At 45.3% G+C, this 25496-nt stretch overlaps 1 protein-coding gene across 2 annotated transcripts; it reads right to left on the minus strand.

Annotated features, from left to right (window-relative positions):
* Positions 1-1209: 1209 nt before the first annotated feature.
* Positions 1210-12457, minus strand: LOC114664822 (WAP, Kazal, immunoglobulin, Kunitz and NTR domain-containing protein 2-like). 2 transcript variants are annotated; one of them, XM_028819108.2, is made up of 2 exons: positions 11913-12457; positions 1210-6191 (listed from the first exon to the last, which is right to left on the minus strand). In XM_028819108.2, the coding sequence occupies exons 1-2, from the start codon at positions 12111-12113 to the stop codon at positions 4680-4682; spliced, it is 1713 nt and encodes a 570-aa protein (XP_028674941.1). In that variant the 5' UTR covers positions 12114-12457; the 3' UTR covers positions 1210-4679. The 2 variants fall into 2 exon arrangements, with proteins under 2 accessions (XP_028674941.1, XP_028674942.1); XM_028819109.2 differs by lacking the exon at positions 11913-12457 and adding an exon at positions 11802-11823.
* Between the last annotated feature and the right edge of the window lie 13039 nt (positions 12458-25496).

Consider the following 25496-nt stretch of genomic DNA (forward strand, 5'->3'; position numbering starts at 1 on the left):
AATAATAATTATAATTACCTACATTTATATAGCACTTACACACTGTTACAGTGTGATATGTTCTTGTGTGTTATGCTGCATTCCCTTATTTTATTTTATCTTATCTTACCTTACCTTATTTTGTACTCTTCATGAATCCAGGAGTCGGTGGTCTACCACCACTTCGTCCCCAGCACATGTGGTCTGTCAGATATGACTTCTTGTACTTTTAACAGAAAGGAGGTCAGAAGGAAAGAGTGCTCTCTAGTGGCCATGCAGTAATAAGCGATACCATCCACTAACACAAGGTGGCACCCATCAAGATGGGATAACAGGAGCAGGAGTGAGGAAGTCGTCATCATTGTGTCCAGAGCACTTCTGAGGTTCACTTCATTCCTCAAGCTGCTTTATGGGACATCCAGAGGGGCTCACATCACTTCAGGACCGATTTCCCCAGCAAGGGACCCCCAAACCTTCTTTTTGTCTTTTCAAGGGTGTCTCCTGCCTTGGGCTCAATGCTGCTGGGGTCTGATGCCTCACAACCCTGACTTAGATTAGCGTAGGTTCTAGTTACGTTATGAGATGGTTTCCATGCCCACCTGGACTGGGGGTCCAAAGGGAGACCTCACGGCTTCATGTCATTTTTCTTGCCACTCCATAGCGTCCGTTCTTTGTTCTTTGCACAGGTGAGCTACTGATGTTCTTCATTAAGTTTCTGCACCATCTGTCTGCCCACGTGCCAACCTTTCTAATAAAGAACTCAGTTTCAGATTGACACCAAGTGGCGAGTGTTTACAGAACCGCTTTATTAAGAAAGAAGTGCGCAGAAGACTGGATACATAGGATATCTGAAAAATACATTTCTTGCAATCTCGCAGCTTTCCGAGAGTCATCGATAACTACATCACGACCAAAAAAAAAAAAAAAAAGAACAATAATAACAATAATAATAAATCAACTAATATCGAAATAAATAGGAACAGACCAAAACAAGGAGAGAAATCACTGGGATCAAAGACAGACAGGACAGGAAATGGCGTTACATTCAAAGTCTGGTGGAGCGGCAACATGTGGCTCTCTCGGGGGTCTTGTGAGGTCTCTTAAAAAGCTTTGTTTTTTTTTCTAATATTTTGGGCAAATAGACTGGTGGTCTGGAGGTTACAGTGGGGTCCTGAGCTCTAATCCTGGCCTGGTCACTTTCTATGTGGCGCTTGCATGTTCTCTCCATACCAGTAGCTCAGGTGTTCTTCCTGCAACTCAAAACCGTGGTGTCTGATGCCCACTGGCACCTCTGAGATGGCACTGTGTGATAGAATATGTGAGTGTGCCACCCTGAATTGGCTTTGGGGATGCCATGTTAGGATGTGTGGGGTGCCTCTTTTGAAACTGGCATTTGCACCTTGAATAAGTGTGACTTTTCCCACTGATGCACTGGCAACCCCTCTAGGGCTGGTTCCTGGCTTATACTCAATGCCAAGATGGGCTCCTGAGCGGGTTTTAGTATGTCCAGCAATGGCTGGATGGTAAACATCCACAGATTCACTGCCAGCTAGCTGAGGTGGCGCAGGCTGACTGGAGGAGCTGCGGGTGGTAGGCATATGGCGGTGGTGTCAGCGCATGTCATTTTGTCACATATCAGGTGGAGCAGCTTGTGTTTGCCATCTCAGTCACTGTGGCTAATGCGGCAATCAGTGCTTCTGCCCTAAAGATCCAATGAAAGAAATGCCATCTTAATGGACCATTCCAAACTGGGACTCTGTGAAAGTGTGTGTGTGTGTGTGTGTTTGTATTTGTGGGTCCTCCAATGGACTGGCACCCCACCCACGGCTGACTTTTGCTCAACGCCAGGAGAGGCTCCTGAACTCGATTCAGCATGCCCAACAATGGATGGATGGATGGCAAATGTCTGCATTGAAGTGGCCAGGACTTTCAGGACCCCTGAATTAGATAAGCGCGTCTCAGAAGGTCAGGTTATGTTGCGTTACATTAAATGGCAGAGTGTAGAGTGAAAGACGCTATATAGATAAATAAAGAATGCCAGCTCTGATGGACAGGAGGCACGTCTGCAGCCTGACACAATTAAAAGAGGGTTGAGTGGAGCCACCGGGAGGGCGACGCATGTCATTGAGGAGGGTGGCAACCCCGACCTGTCAAACGGTTCCTTCAGCAGAACAGAGCAGACCCCTGGACACGTTTAAAATAACAGAACTGGGATGTCAAAGTCATTTTTGGAATTTGAGAAGCCCACCCAGAAGACGATTTGCCTGCCAGGCCGAGTCATTTAACTCTGGCACACAGGGCAAGGAATTGCAGGTCCCCATCTGGGCGGTGCCCGCTGGCCTTTTGCCCCCATTGCCTGATCGCTGCTGATTTGCTCCTTCTTACGCACGCATGTACACGTGACGGGGGCGGCGCTGAGGGGGGTCGCGTTTGCTTCTGTTTTCTGCCCACTTGCTTGCCCCGCTGACGGAGTTGGCAGATGTTACATAAGCCCAGGTGTTTACAAGCAGCTCTGTGTTGACGCTTTTACGTCCCTGTTGTCACATGCGGAGCGGGGACTGAGTACAAAATATTTTGGTTACAGTTAACAAGAAAGATGACCTGATCTGTTTAACGATTCCAAAAACATGTTGTTTGACCTTGATAAGAGGGGCCGAGGTCATGGAGAGCAAACGCACGTGAACAATGAGCAACAGGCAGGGGCCGCCAAACGGACTCCGGAGCAGAGTGAGCTCAACGTGAAGTGGACCTGGAGAGGACCTCCAGCACCCCCTATAGGCAGGACTCCCAAAGGTCCATGGGCGATAATCCTCAAGGAGCAGAGCCCCCCTGTGGACACTGTCCTCACTCGAGAGCCGATATCCTCCATACGTAAAATATTTGGTCTCAAGGATCTCCTCATCGATACGACATCACCGTTCTCCCAAAGACCGACATTTTCCAAGGGTAGCACACCCAATTAGTCCAACATGTGGACACGATAACCACTAAGAACTAAATGTTGTGGACAATACCCCTCAAAAAGCAACATCTCCTCAATGTCTATAGATACACACCCAACACCCCACCACCACCTACACGGGGGACTGGATGACCACCATTCCCTGAGAATAAAATGCCCACATCCCCTAGCAGACACTGTCACCGCTTCCCCATGGACCATATTCCTCCAGGAGCAAAATTCCCAATAAAAACCAAAGGTATCTTCTTGGAGATGATGTTGAAAAGATTAACATCCACTTACGAACACCATCCCACCTTACAATCAATAGCAGCCTCCACTAGGGCCAGAATGACCTCATGGGTGCTCCTCCTAACTGCCCCCCTGTTCCCCTCACAATGTGCACTCTTGACACGGACACATCTCCCGAAGACCAACAGCATTGATGGCCAATACCTCAGCCTGGATGCTCTCCACCAAATACGCACCCCATCTTCTATAGGCCGATATCTCTATTATATTATGAGCTCAGTAAATCTTCCAAGACCAGTAACTATGTGTGGGAATTATCCCTCAAAGGATCCTTTTTACTTAAAGACCAAAATCACCTGATGGACTACATGCCTGGATGGACAGCATACCATACTGAGAATATCCAATTAAGACCAGCATTACAGGGTGGGCAGTACGTCACCTCCAAACAACATCTTCTTGAGGAGAACATGACCTATTGGTCAATACGTTACTATCGCCGATATGCTCTCAACGAATAGGGTCTCCCAAAGACCAAAACCGCCTGATGGGTAGCGTGATGGTCAATGCCATCCACAGACAATACACATGTCCAACAGACCAACATCACTTGATCCCCTAAATGATACTAATATCTCCCAAAGACCAGTTATTAAGATCAAGTGGACGTCAGGACAGATTGTCGGAATGCTCCTCAGTAACGATCTTGTGTGTGTCTCACTCAGACTTCCTCCCAAACGTCCAGCCATACCCATAGCCATCATTTTAATACACGCGTTGGGGGTGGTGTTTCCCGTTTTCAGGTGGTGTTTGTTGTGTCATTGGGTTAAGTGAAGACTCCCAGCCTGGTGTCACCGTATGTGAACGGGTGTGCCCTGCGATGGACCGTCTTGTCCAGGTTTGCCCGATGGAGAAATTGAGTTTCAGAAAATTGGAGATAAGAAAAGTGAAAAATGCAACAGGCCGAAATCCAGAATTCTGGTCCACCCCTGAGTGGAGCAACGGAGCCCGGCACAACTCTAGAAGGAAACCGAGGAGCAAAGTCGCCGCCGTGAAAGGGAACGATAAGGGTGAGGATCTGAGAACTGCGTTCCCACTTCTTTCTAACCTGTCTACAAGGTTCCTATGTGGATACACGCGTGCCCTTCGGCTAAGGAGACCACATCTCTCCTGGATGTGCTCCGTCACAAGCAAGCTTTTAAAAGGTGGGAGAGAATGACTTACTATAACTCCAATATACTTGAATGAAGCCCTATCAGTTCTAGGTTGTCATCATCTACTGCCGGTTGGCTTTGGAAAAGGCACTCGCCCGCCATGATAAATTGAGCTCTCCTTCCCGTAAATCCGAACCCAAAGACGGTCAACCCCGCCGTGGCTTTTATAACTGGCTCCCGACTTCAGGACGCGTTCAGTTCAAAGATCCTGGCGATGGCCTCCACCGGTGGCTCTCCGGATCAGGCGCTGGACAGCTCGCTTTACAACGGCAGGTGCAGGCCAACAAGCAGGACTAGTGGAGAGAGGAGAACTCTTTGAGGATGTCACAAGTTTTCTTGTGGATGATCTCGCGGAGCTTCTTCACCCGCCTCACGCTGGAAGCCCCCACAAAACTGTCGGGCTGCAGAACCGCCATGCCATTGTGAACGTCCCCCATGATGATCACCTGCCCGTCTGTGCTGGTGATATTGGGACAGGGGCAGTTCCAGTCAATGTTGAGCAGAGTGACTTCCAGGGGCTCCTGCCCAAAGTACTTGAGTCCCATTTTGTCATCCTTCAAGACCTCCTCTACCGTCACCAGGGCGTGACCTGAGTCGTGGTCTTCAGAAAGCTCACTCATACGGCCCAGAATGACAAAGTCGCTCTTGCAAAAGCTGGTGACCATCTTCTGCCGGGGCTTGCACATCTTGCAGTGCTGGTTCTTTGGGAAGGGGCACATTTCCTCGCAGGCCTCTTTGCTTTCAAAGTTGTTCTCATTGCCGCCGCACCCACCGTAGATGAACGACTGGCATTGCTTCAAGGCGCTACTGTAAGCCCACCTGGGTTCATAGGCTTTGCAGGGACCCTGAAGGCTTGGAAGGTTGCATGGGTTGGTGAAGTCGCCGCCGCAGGATACCATGCAGGACTCATATGTGTCAAAATGATTCTGGTTCCGGTTGCAGTGGCCGTAGGTGAAGGTGTAGCAGTTGTTCCTCTTGCTGTCATAGTACCAGCTGGTCCTCAGCTCCCCACACACTTCGGTGTCCTGCGTCTTTAGACACTCCTCGGCCGGCAGCTGGGTCATGTTCCTCACATGACTCTTTGCAAAAGGCTCCTTCCTGACCACTGACAGAGGAAAGTCGGCCTGAAGAAACCCTCCTATATTCTTGGCCGTGCAGGTGTAGATGCCTGCATCTTGAGACTGGGCATTGTAGATGACCAGCTGGCCAATGTTGGTGACCACGACGTTCCCCCTCACATGATTAGGTCTCATGATAATGTTCTCTTTACTCTCGGTTTGCTTCTCCCACGTGAGTTCAGGTTTGGGACGACCAGCCACATCACAGAGGAAGCTGACCGTGTCCCCTAAGTAGATGGACTGGTGCGCCGGTCTAGAGATGAGGGCGGGCGGCACAATGTCAATCACTGTGGTCTCCAAATATGCTGTGGTGGGATTGGCTGTGGTCTCTGTAGGGACAGGGCTGGTGTTGGGCCAGGTCAGGTGATACCTGCAGGTGACCACCGTCAGCGTGATCCCCTTGGTGCAGGCCTCAGCATCCATGTAGCACTTGTTGTAATACGTCATGCCATCCGAGGCGCAAGTGAAATTGGGCTCCCGCTCACACCTGTCTCGGCACTTGCACACTGGCTGGCCATCCCAGATGTCACACTCGGAGCCTTGCTGAGTGCACATGAAGCGGTCACAGGTGGCTTCCTTGGGCATGCCGATGGGACCCTTCTTCCCTTTCACATCCATGTAGCGGGCGGCCACACAGCTCTTGCTCCCACAGACGTTGGGACAGCACTTCTCAAAGGTCTCGCACTCCTACATGAACAAAAACACAGCAGAATGTGGCAGTCAGGTACAGCAGAAAGAATTCATGGACACGCAACAACATAAGAGCTCAGTGCCCAGCTGCACCCGCACACACACTGCCAAGTCTGACCGGCGTGCCCACTGAAGGGCAACCACAATCCCCTTCTGTCCACATTTAAAGCACATCATTCACTGATCAGCATTAGCACAGTGTGGTGGCACTCATTTATACCTAAGCCCCCCTCTAAAATGTATCAGCTGTTTGGAGGGGGGGGGGGCTAAAGTTTGGGTCTCCCTGTTTTGAAATTTAAATTAATAAATTCAGTAACAGCTTAAGAAGACGGTGGCATCATTAGAGCATTATCTGGATACACTTCAGAATGGCTACCACACGAAGCACCATGTAAGAATACAAAGAGTAACTCATTAGGTGAACGTCAGACATGTAAGGCATTTTATAAAATAGATAGAAAATGTAAAAAGGCACTATATAGTAGACAGATTAAAGGTGGTAAATGATAGATAGATAGAGTTTGGTGTAGTAGGCAGGATTAGCAGGATAGATAGATAGATAGATAGATAGATAGATAGTATTTGGTATATGGTATAGTGGGCAGGATTAGCAGGATAGATAGATAGAATTTGGCATAGTAGACAAGATAGATAGATAGATAGATAGAATTTGGCATAGTAGGCAAGATAGATAGATAGATAGAATTTGGTATAGTAGGCAAGATAGATAGATAGATATGAAAGGCACTATATAAATACTGTAATAACTTTGTAATGTTCTCCTAATTTGGTCACCTGAGCCCAGCAGGGAGAAGACAGGAGCTAATCCCAGTCAGGTTATATTTCTTTCTGTCCATGTTGAATATTAGAAAATGCAACTTTTTTGCATTGATAGAAAGACGGTAATATTGTGTTTTTCTGCGCTAAGCCATACCTAACGTAAATAACGAGCATTTCAAGAAGGAAAGAAGGAAAATGAACCGTCCATATACCGCAGCCGGCGGTGTAAATGACGCGACCCTCAACTTTCCTGGCGCAGAGCGGACAGCGCGGAGTGAAGCTCACCGGTTCCTTGCCGTTATTCCTGTTGTTTCTGCTCCTGCTGACGATGGCTGTCAATCCAGTGAGAGATCCCGATGGCGTTCTTTAAAGACCATGCTGACCATCATCTTAGCCGTTGCCATTAAACGAATTAAGTGTATACTGGAAAATGACTGACTGACTGAATTCGGAGTGGCGCACCAACTCGCGCTGCCACTGCTCGGATTTTGCTCCTCAGACTGCAGTTCTGCTCCATGTCCTTGTGTGTGTGTGTGTGTGTGTGGTTTGGTTCTCCCGATGTCCATGTGAGTTTCGTGCTGGCACTCCGGTGAGGTCATCCCACGTCCAGTAAGACTTACGTGTTAGGTGAATTGGCGAGTGTGATCTTGCAAACTTACCTTGTCCGGTGATGCCAGGATAGGCTCCGGTCCTCCGCGGTTTGTGTAAACGAATGTGTGTAAATGAAATGAACGGATCTTCGTGACCCACCTGAAGTTAGCGTGATGTCGCAGCGGGTGCAGGGCCGTATTCCGCGAAGTGTTCCGAACTGTTCTGAATAAGCCGCACCAAAGGATCCTTTAACCTTTAGCGTAGGGTCGCACCAGCTGACGAGTTTGTTGAAGTGGGAGCGGAGCGGCGTGGCGTGCGGGGCTCCTGCGGAGTGTTGCTCTCCTCCACCGCATTATGGAGGCGCCCCCAGCGGCGCAGGTGTGGAGTCGAATGGCAGAGACGCTTCGTCCAGCAGGTCCCCCCAACGAGTTTGTCAACATTCAAAGGTCAATGGAGATTAACAGTGGGAGAACAGAATGATTTCAATCAAGGTGGGCCTTTCCGAGTGATTAGAGTATTTGCTATTTAGTCTTCTGTTGTTGAAAACATAAACGATGAACGTAAAGATTGTAACAGACAGGCGACTAGCAGCTTTCGGGATTCTTCCATTTGTGTTGATGAAGACTCCAATGACTTGGTACAGCATGCAGACAAACCTGACAATGTGGAGAGCAGAACTGCAAAACTAAAAAAAAATAAAAGTTTAACATCAATGAGCGGAAAATCTGCTTTAGGTGAATCGTTTTATTTTCGTTTAGTTCTTCCTGCCTTGTGCCCTGTGTTGGCTGGGATTGGCTCCAGCAGACCCCCGTGACCCTGTGTTCGGATTCAGCGGGTTGGAAAATGGATGGATGTTCGTGCCTAAGGCAGCATGACGTCCGGGTCCACAATTGGAAAGTCGAGGTTTCCCGTAGTGCCCAGCCAGCGACCCGTTAATTAAAACCATCCATCCATTTTCATAACCCTCTTATCCAAGGCGGGCAGCTTGAGCCAATCCCAGCAAGCAGCATGTGAATAACCCCCAGGGACCGGGTGACAGGCCGTCATTTACTTGGGAGTTGCACTGTGGCTCACCGGGCCTGGCCACGGACACGCTCGAGTTTTCAACAAACCAGAACTGAACTCAAGTCTGCCTGTTCGTTGGAGTGGGCTTGGCTGCAGACTTAGGCACCTGCAGTCTGCGACCCTCAACTGTTAGGAACATCGGATTGGTGAGTATATAAAGATTTTTTTTTCCTGTCGAAAATAATTCCCTGGATATTTCACTGTGCATTTAACAAAGAACTACCTTGTCACATGTAAACATTTAAAAGAGAAACGTTGACATAATTGTTGACTGACTGTTTATTTCTGCGAATCCGGCTTGTCGTGGAATTTTAGAACGACAGCAACGGACACGAGATGTGACCGCTAAAAACGCACCACAAATACACCCCTCCATGAACCCAACTTTAAGAACCCGAATATCCCGCCAGAGGTGTCACCCCAGTCCGTCACCCGTTTAGACGGGTGGTTGTCAATGACCACTTTGTCAAAATCAAAGATACGAGGACCACCTATGGCCAGCGGCCACTCATGGCCGTAAATGACAACGATCACATTATTTGTTTTATGTACTAAAGTAAAAATACGACAAACACCGTTGGCACGAAGAAGAAGAACAGGGGACACGCAGTCTCATCGGAAAGCATCAGAAGACGACAAAGCAGCGGCAGGCAGAGGACTCTGCTAAACTCGCAGTGCTCCTCAGGCTCCGTCTGTGCTGCCTTGTATTCTTGGATTTCTATTCTGCGCGCTGCCATACTGACTCGGAGTACAAGACTGCAACGGGAAGAAGTAGGAGGAGAAGAAAAGAAGTTGTCATCTGCAAGAAGGTCAGACACGGAGCCATGGGGTGGCCTTTTCACTAAGAAAGTTCTCCTAAGACAGATGACTAGGAGCACCTGGCACAGAGCACACACAGCTTTAGACTCGCCTGCCTCCCATTATAAAGGTGCGTCTTTAAACTGGAGGAGAATTGCGAGTCCCACAGAGAACGTCTACGGCAGCATGGAATACAAAAGCGACAGCACGATTTTCATCTCGCGTCTCTTTACAAACACTTACTTACTAAAACGTATCATTAAATTGAAACTGTCACCAAACACGTGTTCACAAAAATGTTTCATAATTGTAATAATGTATCAAGCCGAATTTGTATGACATCATGCAAAGATTGTGTATCCACGTCTTTAAACACTTCGGAACATTAGAACAATTGTGACAATTGTGACAAAAAGGCCACTCAATCCGACAAGCTCGTCCATCCCATCCCTGTCTCTGAAATTCTCCAAAAAATAACATCACGTCGACATCTGAAGGTCTCTGAAGTTCTTCTCTCCGAAACACTGAGCTTTGGAAATGTTTTCCATGTGTCTTATGGGTTTTTACTTAAGGAAAAACTTTCTAAGGATCCTAGGTTTTCAATTCGTATATTCTATAATTGTAAAACCCGTTTAATCCGAATCAGCGTCGGGAAGCACCGCAAATGCAGGAGGCGAGAGGCGATTCTGAACTGGACGCCGAACCGTCGCTGAGCGCGCGCACGCACGCACCCACACACATATACAGGCGCGCGTGCGCGCACACACACAATCACAGAGGAGCCCATTTAGAATTTCCATAGAACCGGGGGTAGTATATCTATAAGGACATGGGCAGGACGTGCAAACGTGACACGGACAAGCCGCAAGATTTGAACCGAGGACGTCTCAAAGAAGTGAGCTTAATTTCAAGACAACGGAAAAAAAAACATTACAATAAGGATTGTATGTGCAGCGCAACGACGGGCGGCTTGGCAGAAGTGCGGTGTGCCCACCCGCCCCGTCCAGGGATTGTTTTTAGGACCTGCCCCTCGATCTTGCGCTGGACAAACGGGTTTGGAATATGAACGGACTGATGTTAATTGGTTTATTCATGGCGACTTGTTATATGTGAGACACAATTGGATTACTTTTGGGTTTTTTTTGCAGGTGAAGTGACTTGCGCAGCGTCACCCAGTGAAAAGAAAAAAAAAAAAAACAGAAATAATTATTAGTAATAACTGCTACTTCTTGTCGAGAATAGTTAAGTGTAAAAGTGAGTGAGTCACTGAGATGGTTCATTAGAGAACCAAAAGTGTTTAATTTATTTTTAATTTAGGGGATTCTGCTTTGCACCATAGCTGCCAAAGTGGTTCTTCAGAGCAATGCCATGGAGAAACACTTTTGGTTCTCTAATGAATCACCCACATGCATGTTCCGGAAAGATCCCGTATTTATTTATATTATTAACGGGCTCCATAAATAGGCGTGAATAAATAATAGCAGATTTGTACAATACCAATGGCTTCATTTTCTTTTAAAGTATTGTACATGTTCAGGTTTTCTTGATCCTATAGGTGGCCCACTATATCTTAACGATTTCTTATGTTTCCACATGTTAGCAAGCATTTCAAAGCCCAAAGAAATCCATTTTTATGCAAAACAACAGAATAAAATGTTTTTTTTTGTTTGTTTTTTTATAAAGCTGCTTCTGAGGACCCGTGCACACCTCAGTAAAATGCAATTTTAGAACCTTTATTTTTAAGAGTTGTATGCTCGCTAAGATATAGGCTCCTGTCCCCCAAGACCCTGCTTAGGATTACAAAAAAGTATATAGAGTGGTGAATATACGTGTGTGTATATATATATATATATATATATATATATATATATATATATATATATATATATATATATATATATATATATATATCCTTAATCTGCGGAGTTATAGGAACGCACAGTCGGCTTCACGCCGACTTCGGCTGAAGTGGTTGAACCGCGAGCAGGTTGCGTGTTCTCTGCGCCTGTCTTCAGATCAGTCCGCTCTGTCCTAATACTTGAATATTCGTTCCGCGCTACGATAGTTTCAAATGAAACGTCATAACGGAACATCGCTAACTTATAGCAGTTGTGATCATCTCCGAATACGTTAGGACCGAAGCACTCCCGTGTCCTCATATAATCAGTTATATGAATAACATTCTTACAAACGGAGCTCTGTTCGCGTTCAGAGGACTCACCAACTGTGACAAACAAAATAAGCGCTAACTCGTATTTGTTTTAAATAACCGACAGAAAAATGAAGGCGCTGGACTGCCGCCTGTATTCTCCTGCTATACCGTTAGGCGGGTTTAAAAAAAAAAACGAAAAAACAAAAACCATCGGTTTTCACCTTCCATTCTATCTCTCATCTGGGACCCCCTGGCATTGTCTCTCAGACGGACAATAAGGCGAAGGGGGTGGGCGGCGTGAAGGAAGCAGTGGGTGGGCGTCTCAGTCTCACCTGGTCCGACTCACACTCGCGCAGGCAGGTGCTCATCGCGTCCACCCACAAGTTGGGGTTCATCTCGTTGGGGCAGATGCCCGCGTGCGAATACACGATCCTGGGCAGTGCCATGGCTCTCACGCGGGACGAGTGCGGGAATAGACCGGTGAAGAGTCCCAGGAAGAAGCAGATCCAGCGCGGGAAAAGAGCCCGCCACATGTCCGGGAGGGGAGGGGACGAGGGGCGTGGGGGTGCCACCGCCGCCGCCGCCGATGTCAGGGGGGACCCTCTCTGCGGAGTTGCCGCTCTTGTGCTCCGCTCGGTCGCTCGGCCGCTCGCTTTCTCGTTGGCGCTCCGCTTCTCTCCGCTCAGTTCCACTTGGATCGCGTTTCTCTTGCCCCCCCCTTTATTCTCCCTGCCGCTCACAGCAATCGCCGCCACAGAACCAATCTATAGTTATGTATGGCTTCTGGGCAGCTCAGAGGATTTCAGGAGTTTAAAAGAGCGGTCGGGAGGGAAACTGGGCTGGGGCTGGCACAGGAGGACACCTGCCTGCCTCTGTGCGCGATTTGCGATCACCCCTTTAACTCTTTAGGGACGGGATGGGACGGGATGCCAAGTCGAAACGCGCCTGAGTGCACACCTGATGGCACTTCCGTCGTCGGTGTCACCCCTCCGGCACATGCGCTCGTCTGATTTGTTACTGTCACAAGTAAATGGCGTGTTGCGGAGATAGGCAGGGGGTGATACTGGAATTGTATCGATGGCGACTCTGATCAGAGTGGGCAGTCATCGGGCTTTTTTATGGATATGATAGTAATGCGAATGAGTATTGTGACTGATTATCGGAGTTGAGGAGGCTTTGTCGTTTCGTGGTTACACGCATATAGGAAGGAGATGACTTTGAACTCAATGACAGCTCCTGCGGGGCGAGGGGTCGTCGGCGTTCGAGTGAGTCTAAACAGCTCGAGGGTCTGCGCTGGGACTGTCCTCCCGACCAGGGTCGGTTCCTGTTTCACGCCTTACACACTCTTCAAACTTAAAAGGCACTTTACTGCTTTGTGTGCTCCCTCGTGGACCAGTTGCTTGAAAAAGAACCTCATCATTTTGTGACGTTTCCTTGGGTTCGTTGAGCTTTGAAAAGACTCCTAATATGTGGACAAAACAAAAGACTTCAATGTATAGCAGAGTACGAATAGATACTCACAGATCAAGGAAACCCGAACTTAGCCTGAGTCGTATGGTACCATCATGGCGAGCCCACTGGCATTTCACAAATGTGTTCTCCTGTGCATATCACTTATGGAGCCTAAACGGATCTAAACGAAAGGTTCTTTCTGGAAACGTAATGTGGACGGTTCTTTTGGGATCCAAAAATGGTTCCCTGTGGCACCACTCTGTGGGAGTCCTTTGGCACCTTTTTTTAATGTAGGAGTTGAGGATGGTCTCTGTTTTACCGCTACACTCAGTAATGGATGGATGGACAAACGGAGAATACTGAGAGCCTTGGGCATGTAAAGGCGTTCTCCATGCAGTCCAAGTGAGTACGGAATAGAACTGGCATTATGGAGGAGTACGTAATGGTGTTGGGGTCACGATATTAAATAATTTGCTGGAAAGTTCGTGTCAGCAGTAGCAAAAACAAAAGAAGTGCTGCGGTGCGTGGAGCCCCTCCATGACATGTGACACCGGCGCAAACTCAGATAGATAGATAGATAGATAGATAGATAGATAGATAGATAGATAGATAGATAGATAGATAGATAGACATGAAAGGCACTATATAATAAAAAAATCAATAGATAGAAAAGGCACTATATAATGTAATAAACAGATAAACAGATAGATAGGAAAGGCACTATATGATTGATAGATAGATAGGCTTGTGACAAACGACAAGAAGCACCATTAGAAACTGGAAAAGGGGCGCCGGTCCACTGGAAAGAAGGCAGTTACAGTAGGCACAGCAATCCAAGAAATGACAATGACAGAAAAACTTTTGACTCGGGGACAATGTACAGCAGATGTTCATACGCAGCAGCCCCCACTTTTAGGAAAAATGTAAAAAAAATTTGTTAGAATGAGATATATTTTAAATATATCTCTTACTGTATATATATATATATATATATATATATATATATATATATATATATATATATATATATATATATATATATATCCATTTTCCAAACCGCTGAATCCGAACACAGGGTCACGGGGGTCTGCTGGAGCCAATCCCAGCCAACACAGGGCACAAGGCAGGAACCAATCCCGGGCAGGGTGCCAACCCACCGCAGGACACACACAAACACACCCACACACCAAGCACACACTAGGGCCAATTTAGAATCGCCAGTCCACCTAACCTGCATGTCTTTGGACTGTGGGAGGAAACCGGAGCGCCCGGAGGAAACCCACGCAGACACGGGGAGAACATGCAAACTCCACGCAGGGAGGACCCGGGAAGTGAACCCAGGTCCCCAGGTCTCCCAACTGCGAGGCAGCAGTGCTATATACTGTATATATATATATATATATATATATACATCTAGGTATCTATCTATTTAAAATAAAGGGCACAATCCTTACAAGATGTTATCTAAAAGCAAAATCCATGGGCAAGACTTTCAATTAGTACTGTATATATAATACCAGAAAATTGCAAAATGTCCAGCAAAGGAAATACAATATAAAATAATGTATGATATAGCGAACTTTTACCTTTACTTACAGTATGAAAGTCTCCCTATCTATGACACAGGGCTTTTTACATGTATTATATAGTGCCTTTCCCATCGATCTAACAATCATATAGCACATTTCCTGTCTATTAATCACGTGGTGACTTTCATATCAATCTCCCTATCTTTTATATAGTTGTTTTATATTTACTGTATCTAATTTATGTTGTGCCTTTCTTATTAATCACTATGTTTTATACATGGCCATTCAGGTCTATTTATCTATCATATCTCATTATATTTCATATGGTGCCTTTACAATCTATCTATCATATAGTGCCTCTCATGTCTTGTTATCTAATCCTGCCTACTATACTAAAATTAAATTCTATCTATCTATCTATCTATCTATCTATCTATCTATCTATCTATCTATCTATCTATCTATCTATCTATCTATCTATCTATCTATCATATAGTGCCTCTCATGTCTTGTTATCTAATCCTGCCTACTATACTAAAATTAAATTCTATCTATCTATCTATCTATCTATCTATCTATCTATCTATCTATCTATCTATCTATCTATCTATCTATCTATCTATCTATCATATAGTGCCTCTCATGTCTTGTTATCTAATCCTGCCTACTATACTAAAATTAAATTCTATCTATCTATCTATCTATCTATCTATCTATCTATCTATCTATCTATCTATCTATCTATCTATCTATCTATCTATCTATCTATCTATCTATCTATCTATCTATCTATCTATCTATCTATCTATCATATAGTGCCTCTAATGTCTTGTTATCTAATCCTGCCTACTATACTAAAATTAAATTCTATCTATCTATCTATCTATCTATCTATCTATCTATCTATCTATCTATCTATCTATCTATCTATCTATCTATCTATCTATCTATCTATCTATCATATAGTGCCTCTCATGTCTTATCTAATCCTGCCTACTATACTAAAATTAAATTCTATCTATCTATCTATCTATCTATCTATCTATCTATCTATCTATCTATCTATCTATCTATCTATCTATCTATCTATCTATCTATCTATCTATCTATCTATCTATCTATCTATCATATAGTGCCTCTAATGTCTTGTTATCTAATCCTGCCTACTATACTAAAATTAAATTCTATCTATCTATCTATCTATCTATCTATCTATCTATCTATCTATCTATCTATCTATCTATTGTATCCACTTTCAATGTATTCACTGTAATTTTTGATATAGTGCCTTTCATGCCTATCAGTCTTTGCACTTGTCTGTTGTTTCACCTTTCATCTACTTGACCTAACTCTCATTTTCGGACTCTTGAGAGGCACTTTGAGTGATAAATGATTTGGTTCAATTACGTTTCTTCAACACGGTTTGATTTCATTCAAATGACTGCCTTCCAAATCACAAGGAGACGATGCGACGAGGCCCCTTCCCCTGCTCTTTGTGTCTCTGTGAGGTGGAAGCAGCCCCCCTTATCCTTATCAGACACACCTGTCTCTCCCCGGAAGGCTGCAGGAGTGAAGGCTCACAGTAGAGTGACAGGACCACCGAGGCGCTTTGGTTGATGAAAGGTTGCTGAAGTTCAGTCGAGGACACTCGGCGTGTTTTTTCAAATGGCGGAGTGCCATTTAGGCATTCATTGGCTTTCTTAGACATCTCCGGCTTTGATGCTTATGACAGAATGGAGCTGTTATTTGACTCTTTGTGATTTTATATTGTACCTTCTGGCACAATCTGACATGTGATTTTTTTAGCACATTTTTTCTTTACTGAAAGAGGCTTGTTTTTTTTTTTTACATATAATCATTTTTGTACTTATTCACTAAAAGTGACTGATTCATTTTGAAACTTAACTTGACTACGGACAAGAAGCAGCAGTTATTATTTTGGACTTTTTTGCTATACTGACAGCTTCAGGTGTTCATTTCCTGTGACTGACGACAATACCAGGCAGTGGGGTGCAGTAGTTAAGGCTCTGGACTTTGGACCCTGAGGCTGTGGGTTCAAATCCCACTACTCACACTGCGTGACCCTCAGTTGGTGTCGGTGGTGTGGAGGTTAGGTGGTGTGTAGTTTGTGTCTGCTTGAACCATCACTTTGTGGAGTGTTGATGTAGGCTTATTTGTGTGGAAGAATTTTCTTAACTTGTGTGAATTAATTCTGCTTATGAGAGGCCTTCCTCTCTGAACACGTGGGAGGCCGAGTCGCTCCATGGCTGCTTTGGGGTGCTGCTGTTCGTGTTTTCTTTGGGGCTCTTGTTGGCCTGTTTGTGAGTTACAGTGACTTCAGGTACTATGACATTTTGGGTACTGCAGAGGGCCAGCGTGCACCCGTCATTTCTGATATTATTTTAATGTTGGATGGGTTTCATCCGAGTGAGTGGAGAAAACAGGGGAGGTGACTGGAGATTTATGTGAATGTGCAGTGGGGACAAAGGGAGCAGAGGGCAATTAAAACCAACATGTGTGACAAAAACATTGAAATGCGGACTAAGCTCATCCACGTCACTGCCCAGATAGATAACAACTGACTCTGTGCCAACAATCTATTTATGAATCATTCTGAATACCGGTGACTTCAATCATGGAATGAGATGTCCATTAGGCATGTGGCATCCGTGGACACTACATGGTGGAGCAGCACTACCTAAATTTTATTGACTTGAAACAGAAACCTGTGGGACAATCCAAGCAGGTCTGACCTCATCTTACTGCCACCTACAGGCCAGTCATTTCAGCAGCAGCTCTCACGTTCTTAAGGGACTTTGGGGGGTTTGTTGTTTGTTTTAACTGTACTTATTTATTCTTTTTTTTTTGGGGGGGGGGGGTGAGCTTAAGTAAAATTTTAATTTCCCCTTAGAGACAAATGAAGTATAATCTAGAACTCTTGTGTAACAGTGTATTTAATTTCTTCGTGTTGTACAGGTACATCCTTCTGGAACTCATGTCATTTATACAATTAAACATCTGCCATGGCCTTGATTCAGCTTCCATTATTGAAGTTCTCTTCACCTTCCCTAAGGATTCCCTTATTCATATGGATTGCTCTCAATCCATATATATGGTATAGTATGCAGGATTAGATAGATAGATAGATAGATAGATAGATAGATAGATAGATGTAGTAGGCAGGATTAGATAGATAGATAGATAGATAGATAGATAGATAGATAGATAGATAGATAGATAGATAGATAGATAGATAGATAGATAGATAGATAGATGTAGTAGGCAGGATTAGATAGATAGATAGATAGATAGATAGATAGATAGATAGATAGATAGATAGATAGATAGATAGATAGATAGATAGATAGATAGATAGATAGATAGATAGACAGACTTTGGTGTAGTAGGCAAGATTAGATAGATAGATAGATAGATAGATAGATAGATAGATAGATAGATAGATAGATAGATAGATAGATAGATAGATAGATAGATAGATAGATAGATAGATAGATAGATAGATAGATAGAGAATGGGTGAGTTGTGTGTATGTGTGTTCACCAAGTGATGGGCTGGTGCTCTGTACAGTGATTGTTCTTGCTTTGTGCCCAATGCTTGCTGGGTTTGGCTCCAGCTGCCCTGTGACCCATCTCTGGATAAGTAGATTTGGAAGATGGATAAATGGATGGATGGTCTTATATGATACGATAGATTAATAATTAAGTAGACAGATGGATGGATACATATAAAAGGCACTATACAATACATAGATAGATAGAGTGCCATGGAGCAGAGACAGGCTTTTCGGCTGAACAACATCATGGCCACTTGCCAAGATGGAAGATGCCAGGGGAGCAGTTCCATCCCCCATACATTAGGTTGCAATGGGCAGCTGGATGTGTCACAGCTTGGACACCAGCAGGGGTTCATGGAAAGTGGAGTCTGGAAGTGCAGCTCTATAATGGTTCCTAGGTGCCACAAGGGGACACTGTTGGAAGAGGACTTTCCTGGTTATTAAACAACCTAGAAGAGCTCCCCACAAGTCATGCCAGGGTCCCTTTCCGGGTTCAGCATTAAAGAAACCTGCTGCCTTACCTTGAGGAGTCAGAGTTGGGAGACAGCAGGAGACACTCAACTGGAGGCAGAAGGAGAGGAAAGAGTTTCATTGTTTTGTATGATTATTGGTTGTGCTTCGTAATATAATCTGCTTGGTGGATTAAAGATCTATTGTTTGTACCTGTGACTGTGTTAATGGGTCTGGAGTTTGGGGCTCGGTGGCGCCCCTACTGGTTACAATAGATTATACTTTACTTGTACCCATGGAGAAATGAAAATTTTACAGGAGCTCCCAAAAAATAAATACATATAATAAAAACTAACACCAACCCCCCGAAAACACCCTAAAGAATGTGTGGCTTGGTTAACAGAGAGCTGCTGCTGCCAATGACAGGCCTGTAGGGGGCAGTAAGATGAGGTCAGACCTGCTCAGGTTGTCCCACGGGTTTCTAGTTCAAGTCATTAACCTTTGGGTGGAGCAGCTCCAGCTTGTAGTGTCCACGGATAGCACATGCCTTATGGACATTCGATTCCATGACTGAAGTCACTGGCATTCAGAATGATTCATCACTGAGATGCTAGCACAGGGTGACTCGTTTCTGTGGATGACTTATCTCCCTGGACAGTGATGTGGATGAATTCAGCTTTCATTTCAACGTCTTGGTCACACACTTGTGCCCTGTGTTCCCTTTTACGGCCATGTTCTGAAGGGGCCCTGTAGTGTCTGAGTATGGGGTGTGAGACTTTGTCAAAGGCATTTCTGGAGTCATTGGATCCTGCATGTAGCCTTCTGCGTTGTTTCGCATGGCTGCTGGATGAGCTCCTCCTCGCCTCCCATGGGTTGCTTTCAGCCGCCTTTTTGTTGCTCTCTAAGTATCTCATTATCTATGATGAGAGTGTAGATTTGGCTTGTTCTGCATGCAGTACGTATTTTGTAGAGCGTAAACAGAGAGGTGATAGGTGTAGTTTTTGGGGTTTTTTTGACTTGGTTATTATTATTATTGTTGTTGTTTATTGTCTTTGTCATGTTATTTGGCAGTGTTAGCATGAACCTGTGTAAAACGGAGCTCATTTCTCATAACTAATAACTCTACCTTTATTGTTGAACACTAGTGTGGCTCATTTCTTAGTAATAACGGCTCTGGTGTCATGCTGACCCTATCATAATGACTCAGTAACACTACACACAGGACTGCCATTGTGTGTTTTTTCTCCATCTCTTTCTCACAGGTCGTTCACTCGGTTTTTAAATCATCGAGCGGCGCCTTTCCTGGTAACTTTGGCTGCAAGGCCACCACAGTTCACTGTTACATTGTCACTGTCATTTGTCACAGGGCCCCATGCCACATCGATTTACACGCTCCTGGTTGTTGGTCACAGTAGTCGGAGTGGCAGTAATTTGGAAGAGCAGAGGACAATGGGCTCTGTGGTGGACAAAGAAATCACTTCAGGTCTTTTGATGCGCGCAGACTACCAGTCTGTAGTAGCCCGTGTGTATCGCTCCACGCAGGGGTCTCCTGGGGAAGCACCTTGAGTTCAAAAGACACACAATGCCTGAACAAACTGATCAGGAAAGCCTGCGCCGTCACACATGCCCACACTGACATGGCGAATGCCGTCATCATGGCATGTTCTTCAGATGTTATTTTAAAGGAATTAAATGGACTGGCGAACAATCTGGACAAGAGACAAGAGACCATTCAGCCCAACAAAGCTCGCTAGTCCTGTCCACATCAAGTCGATTTTTGACGGTCCCCAAAGTCCTCCTGTCCACCACACTACTGGGTCACTTATTCCAAGTGTCTGTGGTTTTCTCTGTAAATAAAAACTTCCTAAAGTTTCCCCTTAACAAGTTTCCAGCATGCTGTAATGTAGCATTCCCAAATCCCTGTAATCACAATTCAGGATTGCTGGTTTGGTGGGCAGCACCTGTTACAGCGGCCCCGGTGGTGGGCAGGAACCAAACTGGGGCACATCTTCTTTACAAGGCCCCCTCGAACAAACACCAGTTGATTTAACATTCATGTGTTTGGCATGTTAGAGAAATGGGGAGAACATGCATTTTCAATGTGGGCATGGGGTTCAATACTGGGCAAACATTGTGACCACAACACCAACATCTTAATCTCATAACATAACATTCTCATACCCAATTAATCTAATTGAGGGTCACGGGGGACCAGAGCCTATTCTAACAGCACAGGCTGTCTGGCAGGAAACAACCGAGAACAGAGCATCAGGCCATCATTGTCAACCCACTGAACCAAGACATGTTTGGGAGTGTGGGTGGAAAAACCCCACATAGACACAGAGAGAACATGCAAATCTATACAGATGGGCACAGGACTTCCAGCATGCCACTCACTGTCACACCATTTTAAGACATGCTCTCGAGTCATTCCTAAACTCAGAATGAGTGACAAAGCATACAAAAAAAAAAGATAAAGATACGACATGGGGGCATGGTGGGCACACTGCTGCCTCACCACAAGCGGACCAGGATTCGTGTCCTGCATGGAGTTTGCATGTTCTCCCCGTGTTTACGTGTGGTAGACTGCCAGTGTCAAAATGGCCCTGATGTGTCCAGGGGTAATTGCTACCCTGCACCTGATGTATGCCTGGAGAGGTGCCAGCTGCCCCTCAACCCTGCCAGGGTTAATTAGGTGGGCTAAGCAGATGTTGAAACAGCACAAGGGAAAAAATAACAAATCATACAAAATAAAGAACAAAAAATGACAGCCAGGAAGACATTTGTCTTTGCATTTTCTTTCTCAGATGTATACATTTTTAATTCTATTTGCTTATCGTGTAAACTGATTTGTGTCAGTCAGTCAGTCATTTTCCAACCCGCTATATCCTAACACAGGGTAACAGGGTCTGCTGGAGCCAATCCCAGGGCGCAAGGCAGGAACAAACCCCAGGCAGGGCGCCAGCCTACCGCAGGGCACACACACACACACCAGGGACGATTTAGGATCACCAATGCAGCTAACCTGCATGTCTTTGGACTGTAGGAGGAAAGCCACGCAGACATGGGGAGAACATGCAAACGCCACACACGGAGGACCTGGGAAGCCAACCCAGGTCTCCTAACTGCGAGTCAGCAGTGTTACCACTGCGCCACTGTGCTGCCCACTGATTTGTGTGTTTCTAGTAAACAAAACAATGTTGTGTATTTTAATAAATCCCCTGGGTATGGGTTTGTGGCAGGATTGGCACTTCAACCAACCGTAAAAAAAACCTGTGTGGTGCTGAGGTGTCACCCATGGCATTCGAGTTGAAATCCAGGTGGTTCGGCTTGTGGTGGGTGCAGCAATGCACTATCGGCGCACACTCCAAACCTTGTTTATCGAATGGGGGGTTGGCAGCTTGTGGCACATTGTGCAGTGATGCCAGTAAGGATTTCACTGCTCTGTAAACATGTAACAATACGACGGCTGGCACCATTTGCTGATGCGCAACATGAGTAACCCCCTTTATAGTTGCACCATCTGGCACAATGCAGGCTCCACACCAAAATGGTTTTCTGAAATACTAGGTAGGGCATGGTATGATAAAGTCCTAAAAATCCAACAGTGCAGATGGAGCTGGGCCTGGCAGGTACTGACACTGGATGCGTTGCCAGTCCATCGTTCAGAGTTGCCAGTGTTCCGCGTGCACCTCATAACCTTTGGATGATGGAGGCCGCACATGGCAGGAGCTCAGTGATTTATGGCTGCTTGCGGATTTCAGATCCCACACTCAAACGCGGCGTACCCGACCACTCGACGAGCGCATTCCTGTCTACCTTCCTTTGGCGTTTTATGATTACTTTCCCTCCGAGCAAACGCCTGACAAGGAATATGGAATTTAAAGAGCAGCAAACCTCATTTCTGACAGAATAAGCTCAAGTATGCGTCAATTCTCCGAAACCGTAGGTGTTCCATTAGCAGCACCTGTCCGGGACTTGTACTAACGTGAGCCGCCAGTCCCGAGTCTCGCTTGTGGGCTTGGCTCGAAAAGGAAGTAGCTGATCTCGTCCAGGTGGGGCAGATTTGCACTTTTGGGGGGAACCGCAGGATGAGATTTCTTCTAAAGAAGGTTGCGGCAACTCTACAAACGCAGAGGTAACGTGGGGCACTCTGACAGTTTTTAACATTCTGTCAGTGGTGGTGGCAGTACCCTGGCATTCTTAAAAGTGAGTGCAGCACATTATACAGCTGGGCATAGGTAAATAAAAAAACAAATTCAATTTTACTCATCACCATTTTCAACACCCAATGTATCCACGAATGTGAAATTTGTGCCATGGAGGAGTACCACCTGGACAGGATGCCAGTTATTCTTTGTCCTGTATGATGTCATCTATTAATGGTTTAATGGTAAGAAGCCAACAAGTGACATGAAGGAGAGGTCACCTGACTCAGTGACTGACAATGTGAAACGGGCCTCAAACAGCTGCTGTGAGTGTTCAGCCCAAAATAACTGGCAGCTTCACGATTTCCATGATGTTTTAGCCTGTGCTTGAAGTGGCAACAAATACTTGCTGGTACTCTCTGCTTTTGTCAAATTCTTGGTCCTTCTTGTGATGTGGTGCAAATTTTACACAATTTCAAGCAAGCTCACTTACAGTATGTTTATAATATCTATGACCATCCTGAGGGTCCACACCTTGGAGGTCAGAGCCAGAGCTGCCAGTAGGCACCTGGGCACAACCTTTAACTGCCAGTACTCCGCCACTGAAACAGAATAAAGCCCGTTCACCGTGGCTGGTGTGTACCAGTCCACTTCAAGCCCTGGTTTTAGCTGATTTAGAGTCAAGTAGCGTAAAGCAGTGGCTCTCAAATGAAGAAATAATTCAGACAAATGTCGTGCATGCATGTCAAAGGGTCACCCCTCCAGGTTCCTCCTAGGTATGGAGTTCCAAACCGGACCAAGAGGGGGCGCTGACACAAACTGTGCTGTCTTCCTTTTCTTTCATGGTACTGAGAAACCACCCATTGAGGGCAACTGACTACCCCTTCTGCTCCCAAGGCCATAAAAGCATAACTGCCCAGAAGGAGGCGTCACTTCATGACCGAGTGACCAGAGAGACGAGGCTCCTCTATAACTTAAAGAAACTCCCAGAATCAGTCAGCCCCACGTTAACTGGAGGCTATTATCTTGTTCTCTTCTGACGCCATTGAGTGTTTGTTTTTGTTTTCCTTTAAAGTGAATACCGACAGCCGGTTTGGCACCCCAAAATGTATTTTTGTCAAGTCTGTCATTCCCTCAGATGCAAATAAATAAATGTGCTGTGAAATTTGACAATAAATAAAAAACAATAATGTGTGAGTACAAATAACTCAATGTTTCATGCAATACTTTTTTAATCGCTTATTTCTTTATGTATATATTTAATGATTTCTTCATTTATTTATTTCAGTGACACTCAGGCAACACAAAGTAAGCTCTGAAATGGAGACCTGTCAAAGTTGAGAGGATGGGCGCTAGTGAGTCCTGCGTCCTGATTGGTGAATCGTCAGTGAGGCGCACGTTTAAAGAGGTGACTGTGCATGTCAGTGACAGATAAGTGCAAGAAAAAGCTGCCCAGAGTTACTGGGCGAGGCAGTGACTTGAATTCAACGAGCTATAAATCTGCCATCAGCATCCTGCGTCTGGGAGGAACTGAAGACGTAACGCGCACTCTGCCGACAATTAACCAATCAAATCGCAGGATTCACTAGAGCCCACCCTCTCAACTTTGACGGGTTCATTTATGCTGAAGACACCTATTTCTTTACTCTTTATCATAAAGGTGTCATATCTTGGATAAAATAGGGGGCAACATTTAGTGTTTTTCAGGTGTAGAGTGATAAAAACAGGTGGGAACCCCAAGAAACTCAATTTCTTGCCTAAATTAGACATTAAGATGCGTCAAATGGAATATCAATATCTGGGGGTTTTCTTATACCGGTGAGTCAGGAGGCACCAGAAAAAAAAATAATGGAAGCTATATCAAAGTGTGCAGAAGTAATTATTAAGAATATAATAAAGAACAAAATCACATTACTGTGTATTTCATGATGTGTGTAAGGAGCAAAATTTTTATCTATCTATCTATCTATCTATCTGTCTATCTATCTATCTATCTATCTATCTATCTATCTATCTATCTATCTATCTATCTATCTATCTATCTATCTATCTATCTATCTATCTATCTATCTAATCCTGCCTACTACACCAAATTCTATCTGTCTATCTATCTTAGTCCTATTTTGACTAAAGAGACTTCCTTTTGCTCAGAACTGTTACCTTCCAGGCAGATCCCATTCAATTCACCTACAGCAGCAGTCAACAAAGAGTAACAGGTGAGTGGAATTCATTTTGGAAAGGGTGAGAAGCTGGTGTTCTGCTTTACTGTTTACCTAAAGCAGGGCTGCCATTCTGGCACAGCCTTTGTGTGGCACTTCCCACGCGTTCCCAACGCCTTGCTCTCAGGCGCGCTGCTGTTCTCCAGCCGGTACATTCTTTTCTTCCAAGCTTAATGATATTCCAGACGCTGTGCTGTGCTGTGAAGCGTTGCGCGGCGGGAGGCCCTGAAATTAACGAGTCTGTACCTGATTATCTTGCAAAACCTCCGCCGCTCCCTTCGAGGGCCTTCCACATCCTGTTGGCTATTTTCTTTCAGTTTTCAAGTGCCCTGCTTTCCCCTGTCTCCACTGGAATCTGAGACCCCACATTCTCAACATAGTATGGATAGATTTAAGTGAAGGCTGTCAAAAAGTGAATAACAAATCTGTGGAGGGCCCCCATGGAGAGGGGCTTACAGCACGTCTATATTTCACACAAGCTTTATCGGCAGGCAGACCTTGGCTTTGACCTTCTTTGATCAGTTACAGTCTTTATGAACTCACG

Source organism: Erpetoichthys calabaricus, chromosome 14 (assembly GCF_900747795.2).
Source record: "Erpetoichthys calabaricus chromosome 14, fErpCal1.3, whole genome shotgun sequence".
Classification (NCBI taxonomy): Eukaryota; Metazoa; Chordata; class Cladistia; order Polypteriformes; family Polypteridae; genus Erpetoichthys; species Erpetoichthys calabaricus.

Coding starts and splice junctions, on each gene's coding strand:
- LOC114664822 (XM_028819108.2), bottom strand. CDS start 12,113: ATGTGGCGGGCTCTTTTCCCGCGCTGGATCTGCTTCTTCCTGGGACTC. Junction 6,192..11,912: donor GCGAGTGTGAGTCGGACCAG/GTGAGACTGAGA, acceptor TTGTTCATGTAG/GAGTGCGAGACCTTTGAGAA.